The 15329-nt window shown below is 48.7% G+C and overlaps 1 protein-coding gene across 4 annotated transcripts; it reads right to left on the bottom strand.

Moving 5' to 3' along the window:
* Nucleotides 1-2723: 2723 nt before the first annotated feature.
* Nucleotides 2724-11408, bottom strand: Pif1 (PIF1 5'-to-3' DNA helicase). Of its 4 annotated transcripts, none has more exons than XM_031345148.1 (13): nt 11245-11408; nt 10185-11000; nt 9438-9570; nt 9229-9354; nt 8964-9117; nt 8756-8870; nt 8528-8634; nt 6636-6775; nt 6248-6354; nt 5169-5256; nt 4926-5071; nt 3911-4102; nt 2724-3730 (listed from the first exon to the last, which is right to left on the bottom strand). In XM_031345148.1, the coding sequence occupies exons 2-13, from the start codon at nt 10728-10730 to the stop codon at nt 3671-3673; spliced, it is 1914 nt and encodes a 637-aa protein (XP_031201008.1). In that variant the 5' UTR covers nt 10731-11000; nt 11245-11408; the 3' UTR covers nt 2724-3670. The 4 variants fall into 4 exon arrangements, with proteins under 4 accessions (XP_031201008.1, XP_031201009.1, XP_031201010.1 ...); XM_031345149.1 differs by having other exon boundaries at nt 11292-11408; XM_031345150.1 differs by having other exon boundaries at nt 10185-10972; nt 11292-11408.
* Between the last annotated feature and the right edge of the window lie 3921 nt (nt 11409-15329).

Here is a 15329-nt window from a genome sequence, read left to right as displayed (position 1 = left end):
TGGTGGGTGGTGTGTGTGTGTGTGGTGTGTGTGTGGTGTGGTGTGTGTGTGTATGTGGTGTGTGTATGTGGTGTGGTGTGTGTGTGTGTGTGTGTGTGTGATGTGTGAGACTGTTGCTTGTGGGTCATTGCATGTGTCAGCAGCCACTGAAGCCCTGTGACATCATCCCCAGTGTAGACAGTCTGGATTCCTCACTCAGGTGAGGTTTCACTAGAGCCCCCAGGGATATATATTCCAGGATAGATCAAATTAGATGCCCCCCAAATAAAGAACTGCTAGGTTTGCGCACCCCTGCCTCAGGGGCAGTGGTAACTGCAGGCCCCTCGGGGAGCACACCTGCCTTTGTTGTCCAGGCCTTCCAGGAGCAGCTTTACAAGAATGCTTAAGGCAGGACCTTCAGGCACCCCGGTGGTCTAGGCAGATGGGAAGCAAGGAAACATCTCTTCAGGGGTGAGAGGGATAGCTCTGTGGTTAAGAGTGTGTACTGCTTGTTATAAGATGTTTGATCACACTATGAACCTCAAGATTGTGTTTTGTTTTGTTTTTTAAGATTTATTTATTATTATACATAAGTACACTGTAGCTGCCTTCAGACGAACCAGAAGAGGGCGACAGATCTCATTACAGATAGTTGTGAGCCACCATCTGGTTGCTGGGATTTGAACTCAGGACCTTTGGAAGAGCAGTCAGTACTCTTACCCAGTGAGCCATGTCACCAGCCCAAGATTGTGTTATTTACTGGAAAAACATTGCTTTTTTTTTTTTTCTTAGTTTTTCAAGACAGGTTTCTCTGTATAGCCCTGGCTGTCCTGGAACTCACTCTGTAGACCAGGTTGGCCTCAACTCAGAAATCCACCTGCCTCTGCTTCCCAAGTGCTGGGATTAAAGGCGTGAACCACCACTGCCGGGCCAATAATACTTTTTCTGTTGCCAAACAAAACAAAACAAAAAACCATTTTGCCCTAGGAAAGATACATGCTTCCAAAAAATAACCCCTGAGAGTTAGTGTGGGAGCATGGTTTGGCTTTTATCTTTCCAGGAGAATAAACACATCTAAGTAAGGAATCTTGAGACCACTGGACAAGTAAAACATCTGAAGAAAAAGAGAAAATGTCCCAAGAAAAAGGGTAAATTGGCCAAGTGGTATCACCTCCAGCTGACTGGTCTGAAATCACAGATCGGAGCCTCGGACTAGCACCCGCACCAATGCCACCATCTTGCCCGAGTAGCTAGCTGCCCCTTCCCACTCGACAACCACCGAGGCGGTGTTGGTGGAAGGGGTGTCAACCCCGCAGAAGCGGTTCGGGGTGGGGGAGGAGCAGGACAGCCCGGCAGGCATTCCTTTCTTTTTTTCCTGCCATGCAGCTGGCCCTTGGCGGATTCCCAAATGCTTGCCTCTGCTGCCCTCTACAGACACAAGTGGCAAATGGGCTTTATGTGGTCCCAATTCAAGTAAAAAACTAAAGCTGGCTTTGGGATTGAAGTGCGGCTCCCTCATTTTCTTCTTTCTTTCTTTCTTTTTTCTTTTTGGTTTTTCAAGACAGGATTTCTCTGTATAGCCCTGGCTGTCCTGAAACTCACTCTGTAGACCAGGCTGGCCTCGAACTCAGAAATCCGCCTGCCTCTGCCTCCCAAGTGCTGGGATTAAAGGTGTGCGCCACCTCCGCTCGGCAGCTCCCTCATTTTCTCATAAAAAAAAAATAAATAAATAAAAAATAAATAGATTAAAAAAAACCAAACAATAAAAAAACAACACCACCACCACCAAAACCCAATTGCTACTGGTAAGGACCTGAGTTCCATTTCCAGTACCCAGGTCAGGTGTCTCACAGCTGCCTGTAACTCCCGTTTCAGGGAGATCTGACACCTCAGGCCACCCTGGACATGGAGTTAAAGGTGGCTAGATCTATAGCGTGCTTCATATCGGTGCTGGGGACCAGCCTGCAGTTCTCTGCGAGAGCATACTAGGCTGTTAACCACCGAGCCCCTCTCTCTAGCCTCTCCATCATGCTTTTCGATAAACTGAAGGTAGTTCGTTGATGGCTCCGTCCCTATCAGAACATCAAAGCCAGGGTCTCACGGTGAGCTGGACTTGAGAACTGCTCTAGAGTATCTTTGTCTTAACTTGTGGGTGACAGTTATTCTCCTGGTTGGCCCATTGTTTGTCTCCACCTTCAGAAAACTCAGTTTTCCAAATGACAGTTGCTACAAAGAGAACCTCCTCCCATCAGGCTGCTAGGGTCCTTGAGGTGGCTGAACACGCACCTCCATGTGCACTCCCCCAGAGAGGGAGAGAGACCAGGCAGGAGGCACAGTTACCCCGTTCACAATGTTATTTGGCTTAAATAAATACAACTGAGAACGTCCATCTCGGTGTCCTAAACACGACCTCTCCCCTGAAAACAGCACATTTTGCAGCGTCTGTTCTCAGTCAGGCTCAGCATGATGTTTACTTGGGGCTGTGTTAGGCTGAGCTCAGCTGTGAATGTAATTAAACTTCTATCTTGGGCTTGTGTCTGGCCTGAATCCCCTCTAGGCTCCTGCCATAGTTCGGATGGTTTTCCTTATAGGTTTATATGCTGGAAGCTTAGTCCCTAGTGTAGCAGTGTTAAGATGATGTAACCCCGGGGGCTGGCAAGATGGCTCAGCGGGTAAGAGCACCGACTGCTCTTCCGAATCAGATCCCAGCAACCACATGGTGGCTCACAACCATCTGTAATGAGATCCGATGCCCTCTTCTGGTGCATCTGAAGACAGCTACAGTGTACTTATTTATGTATAATAATAAATAAATCTTAAAAAAAAAAAAGATGATGTAACTCTTAAGAGATGGAGAGCATGGGAGGTAACTAAGGCAAGGGGGTCCTGCCCTTATGGATGGATTAATGCTGTTCTCCACAACTGCTGTCTTCAGTTGTTTGTCTCGCATGATCCTGCCAGCTCGTGTCCTTGCCATGTGATGCCTGCCGGCTACCGTCAAGCCCCAGCAAAGCCGATCCTAGGCTGGTTCCATGTTCTTAATCTTCTAGAACTGTGAGCTTATACTAATTAAAAATAAATCTTTTTTTTATAAAGTACTCAGCCTTATCTATTTTCTTATAATAACACAAGGAAAATTAGAACTGACCCTGGTAGCAAGATTGCTCATCAGGTGTAAGGGCCTGCCACCAAGCCCTGTGACCTGAATTTAACCCCCAGAACACACATGGGGAAAGAGAAAACCAACTTCCTCAAGTTGTCCTCTGATCTTCACATAGACGCTGTGCTGTGCATGCACGGGCACACAAAATAAATAAAGGCAATGTCAATAAGACAGGCCCCGTGGGGTCGAGGGGCTGCTGCTGCCAGCACTGTCTCTTCGGTCTGCAGCTAGGAACTCTGTGGCTGTGTGTTCAAGGCCTCTTCGGTCTGCAGCTAGGAACTCTGTGGCTGTGTGTTCCAGCCTTTGTAGAGAACTTTGCCCTCTGGTAAACATTACCCTGTCTAGCTTCTAACCCTGGAAGTCATTTCTCCAGGGAAATAGGTGAAGCTGAAGCAAAGCTAGTTAAGTAGATGGGAAACTGTCCATTAACCCTACCAGAGGCTGGATGAGGAAAAACACGGGCCTCTCCCCAGCTAATCCCTTGACCCATGAAAAAGCTAAAAAGCTTGTCTTCTCTTTCAGCCGAGGTCAGAGGTTTGGGTCCGTGTTCTCCAGATCTGAGTTTGCCTCCTCGTCATCTTGGGATTCCTAGGTCAGACCCAGAAAGCCAGTCACAGGTTTGCGCCAATCCCCAGAGCCACAGCCTGAGGACCCATCCATACCTCTCTCCTTCTGCCTTCACCAGAGAGGAGTCAGTAAAGATTCACTGCTAGGCCTCCTTCTCAGCCTGCCCACACCTGGGAGGTCCATCTTTAGGGGACTCCTTACCAGACTGAGGTCCCTGCCCCGCCGAAGGGTGGCGTAGAAGTGCAGCACTCGGGAGTCACATCGAACCACCATGGGATCGAAGTCTAACACACGTAGACCCTGGAGGCTACGGGCCCGGGAGAGAGCCACATAGGCTTGACCACTGGCAAACACACGGCCCAGAGAGATCTCCACACAGTCCAAAGACATTCCCTGGGTGATAGAGGGTCAGTTAAAGGCAACTTTGCCTGAAGTCTCTTATATTCAAATGACTTTCACCAACCCAGCTACTGTGCCCGGAAGGCCTTGCTCATGCAGAGTCTTTTTTTTTTTTTTTTATTAAAGATTTATTTATTCATTATGTATAAAGTGTTCTGCCTGCATGTATGCCTACCAGGCCTGTAGAGGGCACCAGATCTGAGTATAGATGGTTATGAACCACCATGTGGTTGCTAGGAATTGAACTTAGGACCTCTGGAAGAGTAGCCAGTACTCTTAACCTGAGCTATCTCTCCAGCTCCCATCCAGAGTCTTAAACATAGGAGACCTTGAGGGACAGAGTGAGAGAAAGAGCTCAAACAATAATCAAACAGGTACAGAGGTACACTCTGCCTCTCCCCTAGCTGTGTCCCTGGGAAGCTTTCTCAGCACCTTTATTTTCTGCCTGTGAATCACCAACTATTACCAGTTGTATCTACACTTCATATGGTTGTTAATCTGTTCTGGTCATGGTCAGGAAATAGCAGAGGAGGGTCTAGAAAGGGAGAGAGGAACATGGAATAGGAAGTACACTAAAGAGGAGTATAGGGCTGGGGGCGTGGCATGGCTGGGAGCATGCTTGTCTAACAGGGTTCAGATTGAACCTCAGCACACAGGCATTGTGTTGCAAACTTGTAATAAAAGCTTCTAGGAGACAGAGGTAGAAAGATCAAGGCCAACATTCTCTATGGCTACATAATGAGTTTGAGGCCAGCCTGGGCTCAGCATAGCCTGCCCACTCTGTCCTATTTTGCTCACCCCTGCACCAGAAAGTCACCTGGCTTTTGTGGATGGACATTGCCCAGGCCAGCTGTAGGGGAAGCTGCTGCCGGCTGAGGTACTGTCCCCCGGTGACCTGTACTGTCCAGCGGTCAGTTCGGATGACCTCGGTGATGCCACACAGGAACCGTACCCGGGGAAGCCCTGAAGAAGGCATGGGGAAGTCCCACCTTTTAGCAAGCCTACAGTTTGTCCTGAAATAAACCCAAGGAGCATGACCCCTCCCTCCACCATCACTCACCTCTCCCTTCTGACTCAAATCCAACTACGACTCCTCGGGCACCATTCACCAGGCCCCGAGACACTGCCAAGTTCTTCACCAGCATGACCTGCAGAGGAGGAAGTGCAGGGATGGAGAAGGACCCTCTCTGGGACTGACTCCTCTAGCCGTTAGGATTCAGAGAGAGGGTAGGGAATTCTTAGCACAAGGACCACTGTGGTGATGGTGACCTGTGTGACAAGCTACCTTATTTTCCTGGAACTATCTTGGCCTTATCTTGTATCAAAGGGCTTAGTAGTCATCAAATTGCCCAGAAAGAAGGTGGTAAAGCCAGGAGGGTAACCTTCATCACAGGACTTTGAAAAGAGACCCAGCTGGGTTTGGTGGAGCCCTGTTTCTACTCCAGCACTCAGGAAGCAGAAGCAGGCAGATCTCCAGAGTTCAAGGCCACCCTAGTCAACATAACAAGTTCCAGGCCAGGTGGATCTACAAAGTTATCCTGGGTTTTGTTTGTTTGTTTGTTTGTTTTATTTTGTTTTTGTTTTTGAGACAGGGTTTCTCTGTGTAGCCCTGGCTGTCCTGAAACTCACTCTGTAGATCAGGCTAGCCTCAAACTAAGAAATCTGCCTGCTTCTACCTCCCAAGTGCTGGGATAAAAGGTGTGTGCCACCACTGCCTGGCAGTATCCTGTTTTCAAAAAAGGCAAATTAAGGGATTGTGCCTGCCTAGAAGACCACAAAATTTGAGGAATGACACAAGGCTTGCATTTCCCACATGTGCCCAGTGGACTCTGAGGAAAATCTGCCATTCTTGGCCATTCCCACAAAGGAGGAGTCAGGAGCTGCCCATCTAGGTATACCAGGTACACATGGAGGATGTTACCATGGGGAGACATTTCACCTAGGAACTGAGCTTCAGTAAGGAAGAGACTTGTCTAAAATGGTGTTGCTTGACAGGGCACCTTGATGAAGAAACGAGAGAAAAGCTGAAGACAGAAAACGGGGCGAGAAGTGGTCACAGTAGGTCTCAACTATCAAGGGGCCTTGGTAGAGTGTTAATAATCGGGGATCCATCTCCCTCCCACCCCATTTCCCACTCACCTGAGCCCCCAGCTTTAACTGAAGGACACGGTTTACAGGACACTGAGCATCCAGGGTCCGGCTTAACTCAGGGTCACTGTCTATAGCCTCAAAGCTGTGTACATCACCTGGAAAAGCAAGAGTTGAGAAAGCAAGTTATATATTGATTTGTGGCTCAGCTTCCACAAATGTATTAGATCAGGATGGTTGTGGGGGATGAAATGTGCGGACAGCTCAGGTCTAGCCGGGGCCTTGGAATCAGCTCACCATAGCTTTTAGGTTACAGTTTCATCTGTAAATGTATATAGAGCTTGGGCCCAGTTTGGCAGGGGTGGGCGTGGGGGGAATGTCACACCTGTTTGATGGCCCCTCCCCAGCTGGTTTTGTCAAGCCCAAGGATTCTATTTACCTGGCAGCTCCTTCAGCCGCTTCTCGTTGGTAAGGGCCACATCATCCTGATGGGTGCATAGTCTCGTGGCTACAATTCCATCTCGTCCCACCTTATGGGTGGCTGTGGCCCTGAGCTGGCGGGTCACTTCATCCGAACATCTGTGGGGGCTGCAGTGTCAGACTAGAGATCCTCTGGATACCAGAAAAGGTGAGGACAGTATGGCCTGCTGCACAGGCCAAGTATTGGGACTCAAAAGGGACAACAGGACGAGCTTTGCTGCTACCCAACCCCCAGCCCGTCGACCTGTCCCTCAGATGTGAGCATGGGGCTAAGGATGCTGGACTCTGAACACAGGTGGACCTACTGCTGTATCTGCCCCCAGGAACTGGCCACCTCTGAACCCAGTGTTCCTAAAGAAGCAGGATATCATGAGTGACCTCAGGCTAGAGGATCGGAGGCCTGGAATAGGATGCTGGTGTTGATACACAGGAATACCAGCTATCCTGTCATCAGATCAGCCCCTAGGGTACAATCTTCTAGCCACTTGCCTACTTTTGTTGAAATAGCTAGCCTGAGTATTTTTTTTTTCTTTTTCTTTCTCTTGCGTGTGTGTGTGTGTGTGTGTGTGTGTGTGTGTGTGTGTGTGTGTGTGTATGCACATGCGTACACACAAGCGTGTACACACACACATGCACACACACACACACACAAGCTAGAAGTTAATGCTGAGTCTTCCTCGGTTACTTTTAGCCTTAGTTTGGTTTTGTTTTTCGAGACAGGTTCTCACTATGTAGCCCTAGCTGTCCTGGAACTCACTCTGTAGACCAGGTTGGCCTTGAACTCACAGAGATCCATTTGTCTCTGCCTCCAAAGTTCTGATTTAAAAACATGTGCCACTACACCCAGAACTTTCTATCTTTTTTATTTGATTTTTGAGACAGAGTCTCTTACTAAATAAACTTGGAGCTTACTCACCAGGCCAGCAAACTGAAGAATTCTCCTGTTTTGACCTCCCTAGCTCCCTAGCACAGGAATTTATGGGCATCTGCTGTCAATCTCAACTTTTTACACTGGCACTGGGGAAACTCAGGTCCTCATGCTTGTGTAACAAGTACTTTCCTGACTGAACTGTCTCTCCAGCCAGCTAGCCTGTGTTTCTGTGTGAGGTATGGTATAAGGAGTAGGTTTGCTGTTGTTGTTGTTGTTGTTTGTAATAGTGTCTTCCGAAATAGCCCGAGGTGGCCTCAAACTCACTCTCCTACACCCCAGCCTCGAACTCACTCTCCTACGCCTCAGCCTCGAACTCACTCTCCTACGCCTCAGCCTCGAACTCACTCTCCTACGCCTCAGCCTCTTGAGTCCTGTGGTTGCAGTTGTGTGCCACAATGCCCAATACCATAACATTGATTGATTGATTGATTGGTGTTATGACATTCTTGGATACATTCTATCCTAAGTTGTTCCAAACCTTGTTTTCCTATACAGACTGCTCAATCCTGAGGATAAACATCTCTCTCCCTCTTCCCTGGACTAGGTATGGTTACCAAAAGCCTGCAAATCCTAGGACTGAGGAGGGTAAGAGGATCAGGAGTTCAAGGTCATCCAAATTCTCCACCAGCCTCAGCTACAGGAGGACTGCCACCCCCAAACAAAATAATATAAACCCATGCATGGGGGCTGGTGAGATGGCTCAGTGGGTAAGAGCACTGTCTGCTCTTCTAAAGGTCATGAGTTCAAATCCCAGCAACCACATGGTGGCTCACAACAACTCATAAAGAAATCTGGTGCCCTCTTCTGGTGCATCTGAAGACAGCTACAGTGTACTCATTTATAATAATAAATAAATCTTTAAAAAAAAAAAAAAAACCATGCATGCATCCTCGTCCCGTGGCCCCTTTCCCAGTACCCACCTGCCTAGCCTCACCGCCTGCAGTAGAGAGATGAAGGTCTGGTCTGCTTGTCTCCACACCTCAGTCAGCTCTAGAATCACTGGCACACACCTCCTCCAGGTCTTGGCCTGGTGGAGAAAGGACAGGGGTGAGTTAGAGATCAGAGAAGACTTCTCCCACAAGCATACGATCAGAATCAGGGTGTAAGTTCCTCACAAGCCCAGGTCAGGGTTAGGGTGTGACCAGTACCTGAAAGCAGAATCGAGGGTGCTGGGAGCCTTTGGTCACTGGTGGCAACTGTAGGAAGTCCCCACAGATGATGAGCTGGATCCCTCCAAATGGCTTCTTCTGTTGCCGGACAGCTCTGGATGGGAGCAGGGAGTGCTTTAGAGATAGATGCTGGGTGGCAAAGAACCAGACTCAGACCTCAGTGACTGCCCTTGCTGAATGGACTGACCTGGCCACAGCTTCCAACTTGTCAAAGAAGTCTGCCTCTACCATGGAGATCTCATCAATGACCAAACGTTGGCAGTTCAGCCAGCCCTGCCGCACACCTGGCCGATGGGCCAGGGCCACACACTGGGCCAGGGGAGCCTGGCCTGAGCCGATGCCTAGAAGTGATACTATTCAGTCCATGCTGAAATCCCAGCCCCCCTCATCTCTCCCTCCTTTGCCACAGGTCTGGCTTGCTTTTTAACCCAAGCCCAGGGAATCCCACTTACCTGCAAAGGCATGAAGCGTGGTGCCCCCAATGTGGCAGGCTGCCACCCCAGTGCTGGCAGTGGCCACAGTGCCAGTAGGAGGCAGGGAACCCAGGATATGTTTCAGCAGGTAGGACTTTCCTGTCCCTGGGTAGTAGGCAAAGTCAGAGTTGCCTGCTCCCCGACGGCAGCCTAGGGCCGCCCACCACCTTGTTCTTTCTCTATATTACCTGCACTCCCAGTAAAGAAAATGCTCTGGCCTTTCAGAACCATCCTCAGCACCGCAGCTTGCTCTTCAGAAAGCTTCGGCTTGGTGGAGGGCATGCGCAACTTCTTCACAGGCAGGGGCCACCTTGGAGCGTCCTGGGAGGAACCGGGCTGTCTCAGAACCTCCTGCCAGGCTGCTTGGTCTGTATGCATTGCAAAACAGTCCTTTGCTTTGCTCTTGACTTCACTTGGAACTTTGAGCAGATCTGGGTCATCAGAACTTAGTTCCAACAGATACTAGCTTCCATTTCCGGCTTTCCACCAGCTCAATGCCAGGCCAATTAGATTGGTGACCACGGCTGATCAAATCTAAAAGCTCTGTCAGACCTACCTGATGGTTGTTTTCCTCAGGAGATTGGGTTATTGCCTGTCCCTGACCCCCTCCTTTTCTATTCTTTCCAAAAGTTCCTCTCTTCTGAGGCTTAATAGCCGTTGTTCTTCCTTCTTAAGTTTCCTTGCCTTGTCTCCTCCGCTGCTATTTCTCTGGATGTAGCCTGGATCCTGTTCTCAACTTATCTAATCTTGGGAATTACTGGCGGAGAAGCATGGATGATTTACAACTAAGCGTCACCATATTCAAATGATGTACGATGGGCATTTCAAATCACCAGCTGTCTCCTTAATACTGCCGACTATCTTCCCCCAACCTTGGCTTCCTGGGTTCCTACTATCCTCAATAATAGCTCACCCACTCCCTTTCTGGTTCTCACCGTGCTAGGCTGGGATTCCATTGGCCGCTTTTCCAGCGCAGAATCTGGAGCCTTGGTGGCCGCAGCACGCCGCAGTTCCTCTGGCTGCACTGGACTGATGGTGACAAAATCTCGAGGCCGCGGGCCGAGCAATTGTGCGCGGGCAGAGGCGGGTCCCGGTCCAGGGGCGACCGCCAGCTTCAGGCGCAGCATGCGCAGGAAGCGGCGCAACCGCTCCGGGGGACAGTCGGAGAGCAGCAGCTGCACTGAGCCAGCCCCAGGCAGGCCATCGGCGGGGACCCGCAAGGTGCTGCGCCCAGCCGCAGCAAAGCGGGTGAAGAGGCGCACGGCGCGCAGCGGGAAACAGCGTGGCCGCCCCGCGGGTCCAGGTGCCTGCAGTCGTAGCATCAACTCGCGGCGTTCGTTTCGACCTAGGCTCAGCTCTGCAGCGCGCAGAGCCTGGCGTTTTCGAGGTTGCCCCCCAGGACTTAGCTCCTCCACGGCTACCCGGCACTGGAGCTCCGCGTCGTCACATTCACCGGTCGTCGCCTCGGTGCTAGAAGGCATCTTCAATGCCTCTGCAGGCGTGCAGAGACCGTAGCACACAAGTCACAGAAAATAGGGATGTAATAGGTGGGATGGCTGCCGTGGCGGAAAATCCTGTCCAGACCTCTTAGGGTCAACAGGTAGTCACTGTCGCCACCAAGATATTCCAAGCACTCTGGAGCGAAAGGAGAAACGTCCTCTGCTGCAGTTCTCGGGGCGGTGGAAGGTGGCGTCAAATGCACTTAGGACTGGCGAGCAATTTCCTGCAATGGCCCACATTAGAAGGTGTTCCTGCTCAGAAAAGAAGCTCGTTGAGGAGACCCACCCAGGCCAAGTCCTCAGGGACTTCTACCCAGGAAGCAGAACAATAATCACACTTTGGGCGATGGGAAGGAGACAGGCACACCCCCTTCATAAACCAATTAGTAGTATCACGGTCAGTGTGATTCCAGTGAAAGGGTGAATTATTAGGGAATGTACGGAACCTTCGGGCCCAGGAATCCATTGTTCCTCCGCCTGACCCACGAATCTGTACCTCTCCCAGCGAGGATCACTAAAATAATCTCGTTCTTTGCTTCCCACCTCAAGGATCCGATAGACTCGTTGCTTTCTGATGAAAAAAGCCGATTCGAACCGGCCGGCAGCAAAGCTTCAGCACTAAGAACATTCAAATGCTAGGAATAGAAAAATTACCCTATCACCGGCCTGGTCTTTAAATTCTCTGGCCAATCAGAGGCAGAGGCGGGGGCGTGTCCATGGGCGGGCGTTTCTTCGGCTTTCCAACCCTCTGAAGACTGGATGGTACAGTTAGCCAGAACCAGGCTTTTGGTGTCCGGATTGCGTGCGTTTTAGAGTTCCACGAGTGGGCGTGGTGGGGTAGGGAAGGGGCTGCGGTGCGTGGCGTACTGTCCCCCAAGGCGGCTCTGAAGATTTCAGAACCCTTCTATCTACGGTATTTGCTTTTCTCACTCTCACCTCCACCACGTGACTGTGCTTGGCCTTGGGGGGGAATCCACCTTTGCACACCACGTTCCCACCCACAGAACTACTGCCTGTCATTCCCTCGCCAGCCAAGTCCCCTTCCCTGTTCCCCTAATTCTTTTCCCTTCTCTGCCCCCTTAAGAATTATTCTATACACTTGTCTCTTTTACCCTGCTGAGACCAGTGTCAGGTGTCCAGTGGTTATAAAGGAAGCCAGTGAGTCCTTGTTCTCAGACAATTCTTACTCCTCTTGTTGCTTTGACTGCTCAGAGAATTTATTCTTTTTCAGTTGGGGCCTTGTTACATTGTGTAGGCTTGTCTTATATTCCTGGCCTTAAGAGTTCCTCCTTCAGCCCCCTAAATAGCTGTGACTACAGGCACCTGACAAGATCCAGCTTTGAAAACTTGCTTTTAGCTGGCAGTGGTGGCGCATGCCTTTAATCCCAACACTTGGGAGGCAGAGGTGGGCAGATTTCTGAGTTCAAGGCCAGCCTGGTCTACAGACTAAGTTCCAGGACAGCCAGGGCTATACAGAGAAACCCTGTCTCGAGAAACATAGAGAAAAAAAAAAAGAAAGAAAACTTACTTTTAATTATTATTTTTCCTTCACTGAAGTTTGACATTATACAGGATCTTCTGGGTGGGCCCAAACACCTCATTTTACAGATGTAAACACTACAGACTAAATTCTCTCTCTCTTTCTTCCTTTCCTTCCTTTCTTTTTTCCTTCCTTTCTCTCTCTCTCTCTCTCTTTCTCTCTCTTCCTTTCTTCCTTTCTTTCTCCTCCCCCTCTTCCCTCCAAGATATTATGTATCCAAGGCTGGCCTCAAATATCTCTAAGTTGCTACTTACAGGGACATAACATTGAATTTCTGATCTTTCTGCCTCCACCTAAATGTTACAATTCCATGCATCTAGCACTGGCCAGTCAGTTATGAAGACCAGAGTGTACAACCCACAAATTTGATATGCAAAATAAGAAATATAAGAATTGTTAAGAATTATTTTTCTTTATGTGTATGAATGTTGTGCACCACTTGTGTGGCTGTTGAACCCCTTGAAACTGATGCTTGTGAACCACCATGTGGGGTCTGGAACTTGGAGATTCCCTGCAAGACCTACATGTGCTCTATACTGCTGAACCATCTCTCTAATCCTGAAAATGTTTTCTGAGCCATTCACCGGAGAAATGGCTCAGTGGTTAAGAGCATTTGTTCTCATCTATTACAGTGGCTCACAACCTTGTGTTCCAGGAGATACAACACCTTGTGGTACACATTCAAACATGTAGGCAAAACTCTCAGGAACATATAGATGTGTATACATATGCACATATGTTTAAATAAATATTAAAAAATTAAAAACTATTCACCACCTCACATAAAAACTCTGTACTTACTGAGATAAAAATTTGCAGTTCGCCGGGTGGTGGTGGCACATGCCTTTAATCCCAGCACTTGGGAGGCAGAGGCAGGCGGATTTTTGAGTTTGAGGCCAGCCTGGTGTACAGAGTGAGTTCCAGGACAGCCAGGGCTATATAGAGAAACCCTGTCTCAAAAAACAAACAAACAAACAAACAAAAAATTGCAATTCTTTATTCTCAGACCCTGGTATCCTAACATTTTATTTATGAAAATATTCAAGCAAATACAATGCAGAAAGGTTAAAAATTTTTACTGTAGGGCCCAAATGATCACTCAGCAGTCAAAGGCACCTGCCACCAAGCCTGACAACCTAAATTTGATCCTACAGACCCATTTGGTGGATGGATAGAACCTACTCTTCTAAGTTGGTCTCAGACCTCCACTTTTGTACCTTGTCTGTCTGTCTCTTTCTCTAACACACACACACACACACACCACACTTGTTTTGTTTTTTCACAACAGGATTTCTCTGTGTAGCCCTGGCTATCCTGGAACTCACTCTGTAGGCTAGCCTCACCTGCAAATCAGAGATTGCCCGACTCTGCCTCTAGCTTCTTTTGGGTTTTTGAGACAGGGTCTTGCTAGACAGTTCAGGCTGGCCTAGGACATGCTATGATATGGCCCCAGGTGGTCTTATACTAGCAATTCTCCTGCCTATGCCTCCTGAGACCTGGGTATACATGATGCCAACACGCCTGGTCCTGGTGTTTGTGTGTGTGTGTGTATGCATGTGTTTTTCTGTGTAGCCCTGGCTGTCCTGGAACTCACTCTGTAGACCAGGCTGGACTTGAAGAGTTTTTTTTTGTTGTTGTAACGATTAGACTGATTCATTTTATTTTGTGTGCGAGTGATTTGTCTGCAAGTACAAATGTGTACCATGTGTCTGCCAAGGTCAGAAGAGGGCATTGGATCACCTAGAACTAGTTACAGATGGTTGTGAACCACCTTGTAGGTGCTTAGAATGGAATCCAGGTCTTCTGTAAGAGTCATCTCTCAGCTAGGCAGAGATGGTACACGCCTTTAATCCCAGCACTCTGGAAGGCAGAGGCAGGTGGATCTGAGAGGCGAGGTTGGTCTTCTTCTAGGTAGCCAGGGTTACATTGCCTTAAAAAACACAGAGAAGCTGGGCAGTGGTGGCGCACACCTTTAATTCCAGCACTTGGGAGGCAGAGGCAGGCAGATTTCTGAGTTCGAGGCCAGCCTGGTCTACAGAGTGAGTTCTAGGACAGCCAGGGCTACAGAGAGAAACCCTGTCTCGAAAAACCAACCAACCAATCAACCAACCAAACAAACAAAGAAACAAACAAAACCAAGCCATCTCTCCAGTTTAAGCATCTATGTTTTCTAACATATATATATATATATATATATATATATATATATATATATATATATATATATATTGGTTTTTCAAGACAGGGTTTCTCTGTATAGCCCTGGCTGTCCTGGAACTCACTCTGTAGACCATGCTGGCCTCAAACTCAGAAATATGCCTGCCTCTGCCTCCCAAGTGCTGGAATTAAAGGCATGCACCACCACTGCCCGGCTAGGATGAGGGTCTTAAAGCCCACAGCGACACACCTACTCCAACAAGGCCACAACTCCAAATAGTGCCACTCCCTGGGCCAAGCATATTCAAGCCATGATACACCTCTACCCTAAATCATAGATATAGACGACTAGTTACCTGGAGTCCTGGCTTCACTCTCATTATAAGCCATTCTCCAAACAGCAAGAGATGGGGTTTGTTTGTTTGGTTGGTTGGCTGGTTGTTTTTTAGAGACAGGGTTTCTCTGAGTAGCTTTGGCTGTCCTGGAACTCACTCTGTACACCAGGCTGGCCTCAAGCTCATAGAAATCTGCCCACCTCTGCCTCCTGAGCTGTGCAAGTGGGATTTTATTTTGAGTTGTTTATCTTTCTGTCCAAGGAACTCTGTGCAGGATGGAATGGTTTCAGTCTTGGAGGAAACTGTTACACAACACTGAGGCCCTGGCACATTTTTTTTCTGTATCCTTAAAAAAAAAAATTAAGTTATTTTATGTGTATGGGTGTTTTTCCTGCGGGTATGTCTGTCTGTGCGCCACTTACATTCCTGGTGCCCGAGGAAGCCAGAAGAGGGCTTCTGATCTTCTGAAACTGGAGTTACAGACAGTTGTAAGCCATGATGTGGGTGCTGAGAATCAAAGCCGAGTCCTCTGGAAGAGCAGCAAGTGTT

This window comes from Mastomys coucha, unplaced genomic scaffold (genome assembly GCF_008632895.1).
Source record: "Mastomys coucha isolate ucsf_1 unplaced genomic scaffold, UCSF_Mcou_1 pScaffold23, whole genome shotgun sequence".
NCBI lineage: Eukaryota > Metazoa > Chordata > Mammalia > Rodentia > Muridae > Mastomys > Mastomys coucha.
Note: the sequence above shows the minus strand (reverse complement) of the source record. Positions and strands in the feature narration are given on the sequence as shown.

Excerpts from the sequence above, each read along its gene's own strand:
- Pif1 (XM_031345147.1), bottom strand. The coding sequence starts at position 10,730 with ATGCCTTCTAGCACCGAGGCGACGACCGGTGAATGTGACGACGCGGAG. Across the intron at positions 8,635-8,755 it reads ACCCTCGATTCTGCTTTCAG|GCCAAGACCTGGAGGAGGTG; the intron begins GTACTGGTCACA and ends TTTCTCCACCAG. Across the intron at positions 4,103-4,925 it reads TGTCCATCCACAAAAGCCAG|GGAATGTCTTTGGACTGTGT; the intron begins GTGACTTTCTGG and ends TCTATCACCCAG.